At 52.1% G+C, this 17,474-nt stretch overlaps 7 protein-coding genes across 7 annotated transcripts; 3 read left to right on the forward strand and 4 right to left on the reverse strand.

Moving 5' to 3' along the window:
* Positions 1-112: 112 nt before the first annotated feature.
* On the reverse strand, positions 113-2,391 carry BO94DRAFT_148607 (putative transporter). Its single transcript, XM_025605786.1, has 2 exons — positions 1,963-2,391; positions 113-1,894 (listed from the first exon to the last, which is right to left on the reverse strand). Exons 1-2 carry the CDS (start codon positions 2,072-2,074, stop codon positions 411-413), a joined length of 1,596 nt encoding a protein of 531 aa, XP_025465810.1. The 5' UTR covers positions 2,075-2,391; the 3' UTR covers positions 113-410.
* A 652-nt stretch (positions 2,392-3,043) lies between these two features.
* Positions 3,044-4,371, forward strand: BO94DRAFT_567344 (NAD(P)-dependent alcohol dehydrogenase; the record flags this gene model as incomplete). The annotated part of the gene is made up of 3 exons (XM_025614623.1): positions 3,044-3,067; positions 3,123-3,251; positions 3,302-4,371. The coding sequence occupies 3 exons, from the start codon at positions 3,044-3,046 to the stop codon at positions 4,253-4,255; spliced, it is 1,107 nt and encodes a 368-aa protein (XP_025465811.1). The 3' UTR covers positions 4,256-4,371.
* A 39-nt stretch (positions 4,372-4,410) lies between these two features.
* Positions 4,411-6,693, reverse strand: BO94DRAFT_148628 (fungal specific transcription factor domain-containing protein). The gene has a single exon (XM_025605787.1). It carries the CDS (start codon positions 6,525-6,527, stop codon positions 4,566-4,568), a length of 1,962 nt encoding a protein of 653 aa, XP_025465812.1. The 5' UTR covers positions 6,528-6,693; the 3' UTR covers positions 4,411-4,565.
* Positions 6,694-7,485: 792 nt separating this feature from the next.
* BO94DRAFT_470252 (GNAT family N-acetyltransferase) lies at positions 7,486-8,091 on the reverse strand (the record flags this gene model as incomplete). The annotated part of the gene is made up of 1 exon (XM_025608322.1): positions 7,486-8,091. One exon carries the CDS (start codon positions 8,089-8,091, stop codon positions 7,486-7,488), a length of 606 nt encoding a protein of 201 aa, XP_025465813.1.
* A 2,052-nt stretch (positions 8,092-10,143) lies between these two features.
* On the forward strand, positions 10,144-12,845 carry BO94DRAFT_536947 (uncharacterized protein). The gene is made up of 11 exons (XM_025612156.1): positions 10,144-10,757; positions 10,810-10,874; positions 10,930-10,953; positions 11,009-11,043; positions 11,091-11,152; positions 11,199-11,363; positions 11,418-11,541; positions 11,592-11,792; positions 11,842-11,960; positions 12,011-12,196; positions 12,256-12,845. Exons 1-11 carry the CDS (start codon positions 10,232-10,234, stop codon positions 12,645-12,647), a joined length of 1,899 nt encoding a protein of 632 aa, XP_025465814.1. The 5' UTR covers positions 10,144-10,231; the 3' UTR covers positions 12,648-12,845.
* A 158-nt stretch (positions 12,846-13,003) lies between these two features.
* On the reverse strand, positions 13,004-14,131 carry BO94DRAFT_428685 (branched-chain amino acid aminotransferase II; the record flags this gene model as incomplete). Its single annotated transcript, XM_025607467.1, has 1 exon — positions 13,004-14,131. A coding segment is annotated over one exon (1,128 nt), but the record flags the coding sequence as incomplete, so codon positions are not given.
* Positions 14,132-15,802: 1,671 nt separating this feature from the next.
* On the forward strand, positions 15,803-17,416 carry BO94DRAFT_601833 (NAD dependent epimerase/dehydratase; the record flags this gene model as incomplete). Its single annotated transcript, XM_025616400.1, has 5 exons — positions 15,803-15,889; positions 15,938-16,182; positions 16,234-16,381; positions 16,434-16,706; positions 16,784-17,416. The coding sequence occupies 5 exons, from the start codon at positions 15,803-15,805 to the stop codon at positions 17,111-17,113; spliced, it is 1,083 nt and encodes a 360-aa protein (XP_025465816.1). The 3' UTR covers positions 17,114-17,416.
* Between the last annotated feature and the right edge of the window lie 58 nt (positions 17,417-17,474).

Consider the following 17,474-nt stretch of genomic DNA (forward strand, 5'->3'; position numbering starts at 1 on the left):
ATATGAGGAAGACTTGAAAGGTGGATGGATAAGGACAGGAAGAGCCGAGATCGAGGGATTAAATGGGCCACCACGTGGGATGGTCCGGTCTAATATGATGTAGATCGCGACTCTCCGATATCAACTGGTAATGTCCGATTACTCGCCTGTTCTATCTGATGGGAGTATGGCGACTTCCGATGATTATGTCATACAAAGGATCTTTCAGGTTGTTGTAGCGCCATTGGTGTATTCGATATCTGGAAGATGTCTGGAGCAGCATAGGCTTATTTGGGTTCCCCATGTTTCTCCAGTACAATACTCCGTATAGTGTTCGAGGAGTCAAGCAGCATGAAGACTACCGTTTTAATCAGGATACTAGCCGCTCGACGTGCTGACAAAGGTTCCATGCGAGACGCAGAGGCCTGTCACTAGACAGTCTCCTTGTGCTCGGCGTCTCCATCATGGCCTGCCCCCTTGGCATCCGCAATGATGGCGCTCCGTTTGACCAGCTCGTTCTCCATCTCAATGTAGCGCATCGGACGCTCGATGCTGGTGGCCTCCGCGATCCCATTCACAAACACATTGTAGTGCTCGTGGAAGAAGCGATCAATATCCTCCAGAGAGCGATTCGCTGTCTCGGGGTAGAAGAAGTAAACCGTGGGCACAAAGGCAAAGTTAAAGACAGTCCAGATGATGTAGAACTTCCACCCAAGATTCTGAATCCCGACTGGGGTGATCTCTACCACCATGAAATTCATCGCCCAATTGGTGGCCGTGCCCAACGCTACGCCCTTGGTCCGCAAGCTCAACGAGTTTAGCTCAACCGGAAGCAGCCACCCAATGCCCTGAAAGCTCACGCCAAAGAAGACATAGTACACAAAGAAGAAAGCGACGGCGGCGGAACCATAGACATATTGGTTGGTATGTCCACCCTGTTCGCTGAACCGTAAGAAAACGGTTATCAGCAGATAGCAGACGCCTTGTCCTAAGGCACACCCCATCAGGATTCGACGTCGACCCCAGCGCTCAATGGTGGGAATCGTCACACTACTGGCCACAAGATAAGACACCGAGTTGCACGCAGCAAGCAGCCGAGCCAGTCGTTCTGACAACCCGACCGATTCCATTAGAACCGTGGGAAGATAGTATGATGTAACGTTGATTCCTGCCAGCTGCTGCATCGCCTGGGCACCAGCCCCCAGAAGAAGACGGCGAATGCTGCCCGTGCCTTCCTCACCCCCGGTTTTGCCTCGGAGCAACTGGCCCCACGAGACACTGTGCTCTCGCTCATACTGGATGGTCGCCATAATTTCGGTGTAGGCTGCGATGACATGCGAGTCGTTGAGGTCCTTGCCTTCGAGGTCCGCAATGATCTGCTGGGCCTCTTCTGGCTGGTCACGGCAGATGAGCCACCGTGGTGATTCTGGCAACCAGGGAACGGTGGCAAATAGAATGAGAATAAAGACGATCTGGAAAGCGAGGGGAAAGCGCCAGGCAGCTGGTCCCGGGACAAAAGAAAAGGCGAAAGTCATCCAGTTGGCGAGCGAGTAGCCCCCAACGTTGAGGACCAGTTCGATGATCACCAACTTTCCTCTCCACTTGATTTGTGATGTCTCTCCCTGCCACACAGGAGCGGTGGCGGTGTTCATCCCATTGCCGAGCCCAGCAATAATCCGCCCCACAAACATCTGAGGAACACTGTAGGCTGAGGCCTGGAGAATGGCGCCGACAGTCATGATAGTGGTCCCGCACAGGATGGTCTTCTTTCGCCCTAGTATGTCTCCAAAGTAGATAGCGGCCATGGCACCAATCAGACAACCTGCATCATAGATGGCCGTGATCGTTCCGACGAGCGTTGTTTTGCCATGGAGATTGAGAACGTTTAGAAAGTCGCTCGTGACGATTACCCCGGCTAGCCCGATGAGCACGGCTGATTAGTTCCTTGTGCCACCCATGGTATTCTGATTGAAGAGGACCTACCGAAGACACCCTGGTCATATCCAAACAGCATCATGTCAGTTGCACACGCAACCGTAACCCAGAAGGTCAGCCACCCTCCCTTTAAGCCAAAGTAGGGCTTGCCGTAAGCCATGGTTCAGGATTGTAGCCAGAAACAGAGTAAGAGGAGCCAGTATCAGGGACAGTCCAGATGCCCACAGTAGTGAATATTGAGCCAGCCAGGAAAAGACGGCGATGGACTTGGGAGCCATATATAGGGCAGCCATCTTGAAGTCTGCCGGGTAAATTTGACGGACCCCGACAAAACCAGATTTGCCATTTTGCCTGGGCAGCCCCGGACGATTGGTCCATGAGATGTGTGCTGAACTCCGCGAATGAGCGGGGTCTGGAGAATACCCCGGCATTGTTATCCCCAGTGCCCCGTTTCTCATGCGGAGGTTTCTGGCGTCCTCTATCCCTCCGATATTTTAGACCCAAACTCCACACCTCCGGGAATCACCCACGAACATTGGACGTTCCTGAGCCTTGGCGCATTGAGGCCGGGTCATTCTCACTCTACCAGTTCGGTTCCGGCGGAAGCAAAGCAGCCAAGCGACGTGGTCGGTTCCGGACCCACCACGCGGACGATCCCACCAATCACCAGGCCGGCATCGCTCATGGCCGACCGGAGAAGACAGGCTCTTGGTGGACCGTCTGAGGCATTATTACTAGTATGTCTCACGGTGGTTCACTTGGGCTGTATGATGTTCCATGCCATGATGTTGTGGGATGTTGAGCAATTATTGCAACCTTGATTCCACATGTTCATGCTGGAGTTTCCGAGGGACAACCGGATACAAAAGTGACGTCCAAAGGAAGAAGTGGACCACCGAGCAAGAACACTGGCATGCATTGGTGGTCGGACTGGGCTGGCTACCAGGATTGAGAAAAAGCGCGAGGTCGGGGTGGTGGTCGGGCCGAGCAGGGAGTGACGTTATGGCAGGGTCTCCGCCGGAACCGAGCCGAGTGCGCCCACTCGGCCATCCCATCAAGTCAGACCATAAAGAACGTTATATAACTGGCGTCTTTCCCAACCAATTAACTGCACTCCAAGTTAATAACCATGAGTACCACAGACATACCAGAGGTACGCCGTTTACTCCGGATGTTGGCAGAAAGGTCACTGATCGTGCAATCCTCAGAACATCAACCAGGCCGCCGTGCTCAAGCCCGGCGGCTCCTTCTACTATGAAACTCGCGAAGCACCCACCATTCAGTCCGACCAAGACGTGATTGTAAAGGTGGTCGCAACTGGCCTGTGTGGCTCCGATGTAAGTGTCAGTAATCGCTTACATGCCGTCAGACCTAACCCTCCTTCAAGGTACATTACTGGCAACATGGACGGATCGGGCGGTACGTCGTAGAGAAACCCATCATTCTGGGTCACGAATCCGCGGGAATTGTCGTCGCCTGTGGAAGCGGCGTCAAGGGGCTTGCAGCTGGGGACCGCGTCGCCCTTGAGCCCGGCATAGCATGCAACACCTGTGAGCCATGTCGCGCCGGTCGTTACAACCTGTGTCGCGATATGCACTTTGCAGCAACCCCGCCATATGATGGAACACTCTGCACATACTACCGTGTACCTGTCCAGTGCTGCTTTAAGCTACCCTCTCACATCTCCCTCCGCGACGGAGCACTGGTGGAGCCCCTGGGCGTGGCCGTGCATGCCTGCCGGCTTGGAGGTGACATGCAAAATCGCTCCGTGGTTGTCTTTGGGGCCGGCCCGGTCGGTCTACTCTGCTGCGCGGTGGCGCGTGCCTTTGGTGCGGCCAGTGTCATTGCGGTTGATATCGTCCCCAGTCGCCTCAGTGTGGCCAGCAAATACGGGGCCACGCACACCTACCAGATGACATCGGCAGCACCGGAAGAAAATGCCAAGGATCTGCTCTCCGCCGCAGGGCTGCAGGATGGCGCCGATGTGGTCTTAGATGCCACGGGCGCGGAGCCCTGTCAAAATTGTGGCATCCACGCCATCACACCAGGCGGCACCTTCGTCCAAGTGGGCTTGGGCCGCCCCAACGTGTCCGTCCCGATCGGTCAGATCTGTGATAAAGAGGCCATTCTGAAGGGAAGCTTCCGATACGGTCCGGGAGACTTCCAATTAGCCGTCGGACTGCTAGCGGCTAATCGAGTCAACCTTGACGGCTTGGTCACGAACGAATATTCTTTCTCGCAGGTCGAGGAGGCGTTTCAGAATGTGGCCAACAGAGTCGGGATCAAGAGCGTCATTTACGGGCCAGAGGTGGAGGCGGAGACAGCAAAGGCCACTGTATGATAGGGAGTATCCCATCACTGCTCGACGCGGCCATCGAGCTTGTGTCACCACACCCAGGATTCTTAGAAACATAGATATCTTAATTACCAGCCACATCAGTGACATCTAGAGCCCATTCCACGTGGTATCCCATAGCCAGTAGAGCCCATTTTCTACATTACCGTAATGGCTCTCTTGCGTAGCAGATGGTGAGCTACTCTGCCAAGGATTTTGAACAGCGGGTTGCCATTGGTCCGTGGGCGGGATGCCTGAATACACAGGCATATGGTCTCGTTGACTGTCCCCGAGAACTGGAACGTGGAGAGTACAATCATTGCCAGGAACCATTACTTGAGTCGGTAGCTATTAGTTGTCCTGCTAGACCACCGGGGAAAAGGTGCTTACAATATTGAACGGAAGTGAGGCTATCGTTCAGCCGATGAGTCCGAATGACATCCGAGCCCCCCTGACTGTCACTCACCGGCTCCGACAAGTCTAAAGGTGCGTCCAGTGGTAACCGAAGCGTGTCTTCAACGGACATGGGGTAGGTTTCAGGAGGCGCCTGCTTGTTCGAATCATAATCTATAAATGCAGCAGTGCCTGTCAAGGGAGCTAGCATGGCCGCGGACTCTCGACGAAGGAGCATCGTGATGACCTTTTTCAGGACATGGGTACTCTGTTTCGACAGTGCCGACCGCTTGCCCAAAAGGTCCTGCAGTCGTAGGATGCGAGTCATAGTCCGCTTGACTTCTTGCGCTGTGTCGGACAAAGGGTCTGACAGTGCCATCACAGCCAACACGATGGCAGCATTGAAGAGGCTAATCGCTAAAAAGGCAACCAGGTGGCTGTCGGTAGCGAGCTGGGCGAGTACCGGTTGTTCCGTCACCCTCGACGTCCGGACGGCGGCCTTCATCCAGAATTCGGAGCTGGCGGTCTGTGCCTTGACCAGAGTAGCTTCAAAGGGTGAGCGAGATGGGGTCTCTGAGGATAAGGGGGGTGATAGAAAAGCTGTAGGATCAACCTCGCTTCCTCCCGGCGAGAGTTTGTTGGTGGAGAGGTGGTCGACCTGCCGCGCGATCAGAGGACGGTGAAGGACTATCAAGATGTTGTCGTATGTCAACTGCAGGGCCAAAGCCTGTAGGGCGTGCGCTTTTGAGCTCTGCCGGCCATCCATCTGAAAATCGTACCGGAGATCAAGAACCAAGTGGGTAGGTAGACTCCGCCTCCAGACTTGTAGATTTTCCGTCGCCTGCTTGACTAAGGTTACGAAGGTATCACCGACCAACTCCTGGGATGTTTGTGAGGTTCGAGAACCAAAAATTGTTTCCAGCGCAGGTGAAGCAATCAGATAGAGTCGATTCAGTTCCCGTTGATATGGAGAATAACAGATTGGCTCCCTGTGATCGGGTCGTGGCGCCCCAAATGATGGATCCTCGAAGACATCCGCCGGCATGCTCAGGTTACAATCCTTGTCGTTAATACCCAACGGCGTTCCATAGGTGATGGAAGCAAATCTATCCCACGTATAAATTGTCCACCACACTCGTTTTCGTTCTTCGATCTCGTCCACGTCTCCTTGTGGGGGCTCCCGGTGCAGGCCGATCGCATGCGCCATCTTGATGGTAGCTCCGAGGAGGGTGAATGAAAGATTGGGACGACCATGATAAAGGTTGTGTGATCCTATGAGGATGCAAGTCTGAGCGGCGAGCACAGACGGCTGGTCCATCATATCCATCAAATTGGACTCGGCTAGCTTGAGCAGATTAGAACTCCATTGGCCCCAGTCCTGGGCGGCATCCGGACCGCTGCGTCGCGATCGGTACCACGCCGCCATCCCGAGCATAACAGCTAATAAAAGAAGAAATGGGCGTTGGGCGGGATGAGCACACCCATCGGCGATAGAATGGAGTCTCCTGCGAAACTTGGGTTCATGGACCACCAGCGAAAACCAATGAACGGCATCAAAGTATTCATCCAAGAGGGTATATACGAGGTCTATGGAAGGGAACGGCTGACCGAAGATAGATGAGATTGGTCGTCGATGATCCGCAACAGACTCTTGTACCAGTGGCGCGCTGTTAGTGGCAGAGTAACCCGGAATGGCAGAGGTGGTTTGTTCATCGAGATGCTGACTGCCGAGCTCACAGATCTTTCGAGCAATACCCATGGCCGATTCTGCCTCGCCCGGTTCAATGGGCGGCTGTGTTGTGCGGTCATCGCCTGAGGTATTAGCCTCCTCAGCCCTTATCCGTGTGGTGGTTGTTCCTGTTCCCCCTGGGGTATGATCACCCATGCCATCTTCATCTTGTCTCACTGCGGAGATAAACGGGGAGTCGGGTCGAGTGCGAGAAATCCTTCGGCTTTTGTTGGAACCTTCCTGTCTAACACAACGATTCGAGGGGTCAGGTCCCGATCACCGAGGGCCTTGAGTTGGAGGCATGATCCCAGTCTGAGGGCTGTATGAGCTTACTGTCGGAGGGTTCTTCGCCGTGGCTGAGCAACGGGGCGTTGGCGACAGTCAACATTGGCCCGGACACACAAGGAGCACGGCCAATAGGGATCACACTGGTGTACGGAGTTGACACAGCTGGTCAGTCAAAGAGCAATGCATGGGTGGAATGCGGGACAGCGCGTTCCTACCTACCCGAGATTTGTGGAGCCGGCACCGTTCGCAAGCACTACTGACGCGAGTAGGCAGCACTACACGGGAGATTCGTCTCCGACTAGGCGGGGGTGATAAGAAAGAGTCAGTTCCACGGATATCTGCCAGATCAGTTTCCATGATGGTCTGATCGCGAAGTGGATGACTTGTGAAGAAAGAAGAGAGAAAAAAGATGGAGTCAACACGGATGGAGAGGGAGATCCGACCGGGATCGGGGAAAATGGAAAATCCCCGGGCCGGCCATCTCGCACCGCCTTCCACCTTCTGCCCGCGGGGTAGGCGCACAGACCAGCCGCGACCACCACCAGCTCTCACCACATCATGGCGCACCAATGTAGTTCAACTTGAAGCAAGGGTTGAATCATCTCAATATCTGGCCTCGGAAATGAGGCATTGCTCTGGTCTTGAATAAGATAATTGTATACAGCAGGATGGCGGATTGCTGACGGAGGATTGTCATTATATACAGTTTCCGGAGTTGTACACAGAATATATTTCAGGACCGCGGATATCCCAAGCAAAATCCGCTTTACTCCGTCGCCATTTTCCTTCCGGATGAATGCCACCCTGGTCATCCAGTGATTGGTTTTCATTTCACCACCCACAAGAGATCATTTCCAAATTTGTCCACCCCGGAGCTCTCTGCCTTCCTTTCCGGCTGCAGCCCAAACCGTTTCTCCATCAAGCCCCGCATAGGCAGATTGCCGGAGTGGCTACCCACGCGGATCTCCACCAGGCCCAGCTCATGCAGTCCGTACTCAAAAACGAGTCGCAGCGCCTCATAGGCATACCCATTGCCTCTGGCAAACGGTTGCAGTATCACTCCAGCCGCACCAGCTCTTTCGGCCGGATTAGATGAGCCGTCATCATGGTCAGCGACGGGACCGATCCAGCCTAGGCCTGCAATTCCCAGGGGCTGTTCGTTCTTCCACACCAGAAAGTTGATGTGCGTCAGGGGATCGACGACCGTGGTCCACCGCTGGGCGATGGCTTGAAGTTCCTCGGCCGTAGCCTCGGAGATAGACTTGTCGAACTCGGAATTTGCTTTGTTCATCAAAATGTCCATCACGGCGGGAATATCGACAGTACGTGGAATGCGAAGCGTCAGTTCGGGGATGGATTTGGATATGAGTCGAAAGTGCTGCGGATCCCCGAGATGACCAACTACATCGTACAAGTGTGACTCATGCGCCATTGTTGTGTATATCCGGGCGAGATAAAGCCAAAATCGCGAGAAGAGATGTGTTGTAGTATTGGCTGCCTTCGAGTACTTAGAGCTTGCGCGAGGACATGAAAAATAATCTACTAACTGCAATGTCAGAAGGTCGACATGTATCGCGGTTTTTATGCTATCGGAGGCAATTATATAAGCTCCGTGCGACATCAGTTAATTAGTACGAAGTTATTTAACTCGGAATTGCTCGTGCACTCCTTACCAACCCGAAATGGTTAGCTAGAAACCGATAGCTAGGCCATTTGCCAAGTAACAATTGACTCACGGCCACTCCTGTACTTTAGATCTGCAATACGTCAATAAATGGCGTAGGATAGAAATCTCAGACACTGATTTATAGAGATGACAGACGCTCTCAATATTAGTACAAACCAACCACTTACGGATCGACAGTACCACGCATGAGAAGACATTCGGAAAGCTCCTCCATGAGATGAATGGGACTGGAATACTCCGAAAGACTGCAACCCATACAATGATGTTGTATGTGGGAGGGATTATACCTGACTTCAGGCCACCAAGTTCTCAACCGGTTTACTTCCGTTGAGCATTGATAGGTGGATGGTGAGATAGTGGCGTTCATGGTTCCTGCTACCACGTGTTGTACCTGGAAGGACCTAGTCTGAACAGAGATATCAGTCCGTGTCTTTGGTCAAATGAACGAGAACTCTGCCCTTATCGGTCTGTGGTCTCATTACGAGAATCACCAGATTGGTCTGACTCAATCCAGCAACCCATGAGTTGTTGGGACCATAAACCCCAGCGCCGCCCAGGCACTGCAAGGATAATTACTACTATGTAGAACTGTCACATGCGGTGTTTCCCAGAGAGGGATGCCCCCAGTGCACGGCGGCTAGCGTCGTTTACCTGCGGGGTAGGGCGGAGATTGTTTTTATGACGTATCGTCTTAGTCGATATGTAATGATTAATGATGCTGTTGTGAGAATTGTGAGGTTATGTGACCCTTTGTCGACAATGTTAGTATCTTAATATTGTGGAGACGTATCAAGAACCATCATCTTGTGGTTGAGATAATAATGATGACAGTCTGTCTTGCAACTTCCGGCTGTTTCCGGGCGTGGGATGCCTCACCTTCACGCCACTGCACGTGATGAGGAGGGAGAAACACAGTCAAATCCTTGAGGATCCTCCTGATTTGACCGGTCGTGAGCTGGTTGCCCGGCTAGCAGACATCATGCAAGTCATTCACCAATCAGAAGGGTTGATAGCAGGGCTGCTGAAATGGAGTCCGCGGCCGCTAAGCCACTCCGGGTTAGATCGCTGGTATCGATGATGTCTCCCGCGGCCCACCGACGGGGGTTGCAGTGGTAATTGCAGCTATCTTGCGCGAAGGTCTCGTGCCACGGCGCTATGGCCGCCCAAGGAAGCTTCTTCGAAGATATGGGTCTTCTTTCTCGCCTGCCGAGCCACGCAAGCTTTTGCCCAGACGCGCAAGCTTTGGGGACACTCTTCATCAAAGACACTGTTGGAAACCCTTTCAAACTTCCAGAGGACGGTGCAGCGAGGTGAGGAGTCCACCCAAAGGGAAACAAGGGAGGCTCACGGACGCAGTTGGATGTTAGAATCCTGCTGGTGGATAACCGCAGGATCCGGATGGGTTGCCTGAGGGCATCGGTTACCTGTAGATATCTATTGGAAGCATATGCGTTCTTGCGCACTTGTGATTTATCTCGGGTGGGTCGCCAATAATCGACGATAGATGCCTATCGAGCCGTGCCTGATATTAAGTGGTGTTGTCCCGTTGGCTCGCGGGTGATTCGGTGGCTGCCAGGACAGGGAGCCCTGATAATGCTGCACCCGCAGATTGGCCCCGGCAGTGGCAAGGGGGCCCCAGGAACTCCGACTCCCCTCCGGCCACCGTCAGTGCTGCCAATCACCAGCTGACCACCAATCTTCTGGTGGTGCGACGCACGCACTGACCTTCCGGTGAGAGGTTGCATATATTTTGACCCGCCCCTGTGCGACCTCCGAGCCCCCTCCCGTTCCTGCGTAGCGCTCCTTCTTTCTGATCTCTCCTCCTACTTGATCGTCATTACAATTGTATATTGAGCCCCAACAACGCTGATCATCCTTTTGGGCCATGGCAGGCGTTATCTCTGCCGCCAATCTGGGCGGGGTGGCCGATCCCCGCTTGGGGGACGAGGCGGATATCATCGGCACCGAAGATGAGCATCACGTCACCATTGAGAGACCATCTGGCCACGCCCTTCATACCATCCCTGCCCCCGTCATGCACGGAAAGGACTCGATCTACCTGGACAGCAAGATCACCTTTGAGAACTACCTCTTTTGGGCCGAACGCTCCCGCAACGTCGAGAAGCATATCCGCACCGATGACAAAGGCTTGCAGCAATTGGGTAATGTCCTCATCGGTCGCAAAATAAAGCCCGAACCACCACAGCCGGTTCTCGAAACTGAGAAGACGTCCGAGAAGGATGTTTCGGAGAAGCAGCCAGCCCCCCAAGACGAACAGACTTCCGAGAAGGCCGGATCAGAGAAGCAATCACCTCCAGCGTACGAGGCAACGGAGGGTAAAGTGGACAAATATGGCATTAGCGAGACGGAATGGGAACAGGCACAACGGGCCGCTCGTACAGCAACATGGGGTGAGTATTCCCCGTCACTGCTTCTGTTATCGGCTAACTAAGATGTTGGAAGGCTCCATTTTCTATCTGATCACGACCGATATTCTGGGACCGACTAATGTACCCTGGGCTATTAGTGTGAGTGGTCACAATGAACATAACAATGTCAGCTACCATACTAACGTATATACAGCAAATGGGTTACGGGCCGGGATTTGTAGGTTCATCACTACCCAGTTCACGTTGCGTTCTGACAAGTTGAACTCGGACAGGCACTGTATACTGTTTTTGGAATCATGGCATACTAGTAGGTTTGAATGCTATATGGGTCTGACATAACTAACTTCTATGTAGCTCTGGAATGCAACTGTGGAAGATGTTCGTGGGTCTCGACTCCACACGGTATCCCATGCGCAGTGAGTGGCCTTGAGAACTATCAACACATGTGACTGACGCATCCAGACTACGGAGACCTGGCCTTCCGAGTCTATGGAACTTGGGCACGCATTCTTGTCAACGTCCTGCAGAGCTTCCAGTTCTTCCTCAATGTGTCCTTGTTGATCGAGAGTAGTGGCCAAAGTCTGGCCCAGATGGCCCAGGGTGCGAGTGGTAACGGCTATCTTTGCTGTGAGTGGATCTGCGTTTATTACAGGAGGATTATGTCTGACCGAGCAACTGCAGTCGTTGTCGCCGAAGTCATCTTCACCCTCATTGGTTTCGTGCTTGGCCAGATCCGGACCCTGCAGCGCCTGTCCTGGTTGTCCAACCTGGCAATCTGGCTTAATGTTATCGTTATTATCATGACGTACGACCCACAGCTAACTCTTGGCTGAAGACAATGCTGACTGTTACCAGTATGGCCGTTGTCTACGAGTACCCTCCCAATTACGCAGCTGCATGGACTTCGTACCAAACGCCAAAGGGCCCAGTCAAGACCAGCGCAAATTGGCCCGAATCCGCTTCGTTGTACGATCGGATGACAGCGGTGATGAACTGTGTCTTCGCCTATGGTGGTGCCACTCTCTTTAATGAATTGATGGCGGAGATGAGACGACCGTACGAAACTCTACCTTTGCAAGCTGCCGATAACTGACTATCTACTTAGATTCGACTTCTGGAAGGGCTTCATCTGTGCCGAAGTCTTCATCTATGTCTGTTACCTGGTGGAAGGCATGGTTGTGTACAATGCACAGGGACAGTTCACCTACAACCCCGCTTATCAAGGTTAGTGGTCTTCCTCTTTCTAGGCTACCCGACTGACCATGGCCCCGCAGGCATCCCCGATTCCGCCTACAGCTATCAAACCCTGGGCAACGCGCTCTCCTTTATCACCTCCGTCATTGCGGCTCTTCTCTACGGCAACATCGGTATCAAGGTCTTTTACTCCTCCGTCCTACGTGATGTGTTCCACATGCCACCACTAGACCACCGGACAGGAAAATTCATCTGGATCGCACTGGGTTAGTGTCCCCCATTATTCCAAATCCAAATCCAGACCACTAACATTGCACACCCGCAGTGCCGATCTACTGGGCCCTGGCCTGGATCATCGCTGGAGCCATTCCTCAAATCAGTAACCTGACTTCCTTTGTGGGCGCACTCTGCATCCTACAATTCTCCTACACCTTCCCACCCATGCTGCTCGTCGGATACAACGTCCAGAAAGACGCCATGCTCCCGGGGGAGGAATTCAATCCCATCACAGGCGAGACCAAGCGAGTCGACTCTGGTATCAAGCGCTGGATCCGTGGCTACAAGAAGAAGTTTGCCATGAACACCTTCGATGTGTTGTATTCTTTGGCAGCACTGGGAACGGCCGGAATGGGTCTGTGGGCGTCCATCGTCTCCATGAAACAGTCTTTTGCCGAAACACCACTGACTCCGTTTACTTGCACCAACCCGGCTGGTTAGTGTGCTCGTGATATAGAGTTGGCGATGAAGTTAGGGTTTGAGGGGTGAAGTATATAAGCAGTGAGAGTAGTAGTAATAGTAGTATATTGTAGTTCGCCGCTCATTAATGACACTTGGTGAGACCGATGCTGTGTATAGATTGGATGAGTCTAAATTTTGATATCTACGCACGCCCTATGCCCTACACTGCCTGTTTCCGAGATTGGTATTCGCTGAAATCCACATTCTTTGAACAATCAATATGTAAATCAATATCTAACAGCCCATCCAAACTAACTCATCTACAATCTACAAAAGGTAACGCCAACAGTTCAACCATCTCAAACCCTCTCCTCCACCACCTCAACCCACTCACTCTCCACCCTCCCAAACATAACATCCGCCAACCACTCCTGCAACAACTCAACATACGGAGCCCTCCCCACCGGAACCTCAAGCCCCTCCCCCCGATAATCAACAAACTTGACCGGAGTAACAAAATACGCCGTCCCAACCACAAAAGCACCCAACAACCGACCACTCCTCGCCTTATCCCGTACCTCCCCCATCGTATACTCCCTCTCCACAACCCTAACCGGCCTCACGCCCTCACTCAATCCCTCACTCAACCCCTCACTCAACCCCTCCCCCAACCTCCCCCTCAACAACTCCAACACACTCCCCCTCGTAATCCCAGGCAACACCAACCCCCCCTCAACCGGACACGTCACAACCTCCACCCCCCCACCATCCACCTCCCAAACCACAAAAAAATTCGACGACCCCGACTCCGTAACCCTATCATCCTCCCCAAACACCCAAAGCACCTGATCAAACCCCATCCCCGTCGCCCATCCATGCGCCAACAACGTCGGCCCATAATTCGCCCCGAACTTCGCATCCCCCGTCCCCCCAGGCCAAGCCCTCACACTCCCCTTATCACTAACCACAACTCTCATCCCCTCATCACCCGCAGCTTGGATCGTCGGCCAACAACACATAATAATCATCAGCCTTGCTGCCTGCGGCACTCTGAATCCCAGACTCGAGTCCGTCCCGATGATAGTCGGACGGAGGTAGAGGAATCTCCCCGGGTGGGAGTCGGGGAGCCAGCGCGGGCCGTCAATCGCACAAAGGCTGTGGATGAGTTTACGGACTTCCTCGGGGTCGAAGTCTGGGAGGGAGATGCGTTGGGCGGAGCGTAGGAGGCGGGTGCAGTTTGCGGAGGGGCGGAAGAGGCGGAGGGTGCCGTCGTGGCCGCAGTAGAGCTTTAGGCCTTCGAAACAGGAGGTTGAGTAGTGGAGGACGCTGGCGGAGGGGAGCATTTCTATGGGACCGTAGGGGAGGAGTTGAGGGGTGGACCAGCCGGTTGAGGAGGTCCAGTCGGCGATGATCATGTGGTCGTTACAGCTGGTGGCGGTTGGGGAGCCGGGGGCGGGGGGGGGGGTCGTGGTTAGGTGGATTTCGAGGTGGGAGGCGTTGAGGGGTTGGGGGGTGGGAGGGAGCATTTTGGGATGGGAATAAATGTGAAAGGTGAAGAATGGGATGGATGGGTTTGATGGCTGGGTTGGATATCGTAGGGGCCAGGAGCTTGGCGTATCCTAGGGGGAATGATAGGCAAGAATATGAGGTGGGATGCTTATTATATAGGATCTCCTGGTTTAGGGCTCTGGTAGGAATAGAAGGCTGCTGCCAAGATGTAGGGCGTAGGGCGTAGGGCGTACTTTGTAGAAGACGGGTTGATAAGGATTGATTACATTTCGGTGTGTAAAAAAATTCAGACGATAGGACGAAGAATAGACATCTCTTGTGTTAAGTTAGAAAGGAAAAGATATGTTAATCGAGATAATCAATGGAAACGTGAAGTTGGGGATAGTGAATCAAATTCGCTCTCGTCACCCCCCAAAGGACAGGAAGATTGATACACACCATGGTTCCGGCCATTTATTCCAAGCATAATGCGCGGACATGCAGGGGAATATCTGTAAACAGGGTTTGATTTCATTGATCATACATATTGATCAAGTTACTGGTCTCGTGGAGGGTGCATGCGAGCAGTATTGACCCGGACCAAGGCAATTGATATCAAATGGAAACTTGGACAACTTGTGCTGGTAAAAACACATGTCGATTATCTTAGCCTAGGTCACGCCTCTTGCACAGAAACATAAGTGGTAAGGTATCTAGCATAGCCAGAAATAAGGACAATAAAAAGCTTAATCTATCTCTTCAAATAAAGTAAAACGACCCGGCATCACTCATCGCCTCCCCTTCCATCACCCCGATCATCAAATAATCATTCACGTAGCGAAATTGGTCGAGGACAGTGCAATCATCGTAGACCATCACTGTTGACATCGTGTAGAGCCATGGTTGGCAAACCTCGGAACGCATGCGGCCCACATTTACCTTATTTTATCGGCACTTTTTTTTCCGTCGCCATTTTGTCACACTTGGTTCCTGTCTGCAGATAGTCAGAAGTCTGTGATGAATTGGCTACTGGTCACCCGTCCAGGGCATGGCAAAAGGGTTGCATTGGGCAATGCGAAGACCTGTGTCTCGAACCGGGATTTCAGTTAAAGCGAAGAAGTGTAAGAATAACATCAGTAAGCGTAATCAGCTCAGCATTATGGAAAGGATTCAGTAAGGTTTGGCATTTGGTCGCCCGCAAAGTTAATCGAAGTAGAGTATGAAGTGTAGTCACATCCAAGGCCACCGGTATCTGGCACAAACCTAACTGGACTTCGAGCTTTGAAATGGTGACGTCAGACAGTTTTAGGAGACAGATTCCCGTACTGAGTAAAGTTTCATGTTAAGTGGCCAGTTGTGATCGACAGCATTGAAAACAAGTGCTTGGCTGTCTATCTCCATATCAAATACCGGATTTGTCATCAACAGAAAAGAATAAACTCGTTTCTTGGGGTCTCTCCTGGGGCCTGTCCCAAGAAATGTCAGCCGGCAAGAAACCTAAACCGCGGCAACTGCCTTGGTAAAAAACATCCACGTGGGAACGAGTTACATGCGCCTGACGTCAAGAGTGAGGAAGGCAAGTTCGCTACGGCACACGTGCACAAATGAATAGAGCATGTTGGCTCTTATACAAGGAAGAGAGAAACGCCTAGTGCAGTCAAAGGGTATAGTCTATCTTTACTGTTTGATTTGCTACCAACGCGAACATGTCAAAGTCTGGCGCAGGAATGCATGTCCTCCTGACAGGCGCAAATGGATTCGTAGCTTCCCATATTCTATTCATCTTGATCGAGGTAAGAATTGATAAATGTAAGTATTTTGGCCTTGACTAACACATTTAGCGAGGGTATGCTGTTACCGCGACAGTGCGATCTCAATCCAAAGCCGACGACATCATCAAAACGCACCCATCCTGGAAAGACAAGGTCGAATTTGCTGTTGTGGCGGACTTCACCTCCGAGGAACCCTTCGATGATCTTTTCCGACACGCGAAAAAGCCCTTCAACTATGTCATCCATGCCGCCTCGCCGGCGAACTTCGAAGCCTCGGATATCCAGAAGGAGGTAATCGAACCGGCTGAGATGGGGTAGGCTAAGTTGAGTAGATTTTAGAATAGAAAACAAGCTAACGTAGCCAGAACTACTGAAATTCTCAAAGCTACGCATGAATACGGTGGGCCTACTATCAAGCGATTTATCATCCTCAGTAGTGCGGTTGCCGTGATGAATTCATTTGAAGATTTGACGAAAGAGGGCAAGCCATATACAGAGAAAGATTGGAATCCGGTAAAGGATTATGTTTTAAAATCTATATTGTTCATGTCTAATAATACGACAGGTCACCGCCGAGCAAGCAATCGAGCGACATGACCCCGTTCTAGGCTACAATGTTTCCAAGATCCGAGCGGAATCATTGGCTTGGGAATATATGAAGCAGAACAAGCCTTCCTTTGACCTAACTGTCATCAATCCAGATATCATCACCGGTCCAATGATCCACCCTATAAACGGCCCGGGTTCCATCAACTCGACGAATCAATTTGCTGTGAGTAGCTTTATTGATGGAACCCACAAGCAGATAGAAGGGGTCAAGTTCCCATATTATCATTCTGTGTGTCTTCCCCCTCTTCTGACTCGATCAGTTAGATACACGTCACTTCGAAGTCAGTGAACTGATATCGGTATCAGGTAGACATCCGCGACGTAGCGCGCAGTCATGTCGATGCGCTAAGCAACCCAGCAGCATCGAATCAGCGTATCCTGCTCATCGCAGGGCTCATTACTCCACAGATGGTGGCCAACACTATCCGTGAGAATTTCCCTCAGCTCAGGGACAGAGTGCCAAAAGGAAACCCTGACCAGACCTTGCCTACGGGGGTTCGGCCGACGGGGTGGGATATGCGCGTTAGTTTGGATATTCTGGCCAAAGGGACAAAGGAAGGACGGTGGGATTATATTAATGTGAAAACCAGTATTGTTGATGCGGTCAAGTCGATGTTTGAACTCGGTGTTATCTGAGGGTCAGCTAGTTTTGCTGTGGATGCTGTGTGTCTGAGGCAGGGATCTGTTGAGAAACCCACGTCGTGCGTTGCGATTCGCTCGTCTGGAGTGGGAGGCTGTGAAGCAGTCATTCCGACAATAAAATGTCTTTGTGGTGAGAGCATAGGTTAGTATGACGTTCAATGCCGAGTCTCCGTAACTTGAGCAAAAGGCTATTCACGTCGAGGGCTATATGATCAATTCTTGCGTACTTGGAGTTGAAAATTCCCACGTATACTTCTGTCACGTCCCAAGCCAAATTGTTTATGAAATCGTACTGAGTGATGTGACCAGAGTTGATTCCAGCTTGTCTCATTACAGAAAGCACAAACTAGCATGT

Source organism: Aspergillus sclerotioniger, assembly GCF_003184525.1.
Source record: "Aspergillus sclerotioniger CBS 115572 chromosome Unknown BO94scaffold_20, whole genome shotgun sequence".
In the NCBI taxonomy this organism is placed as follows: Eukaryota; Fungi; Ascomycota; class Eurotiomycetes; order Eurotiales; family Aspergillaceae; genus Aspergillus; species Aspergillus sclerotioniger.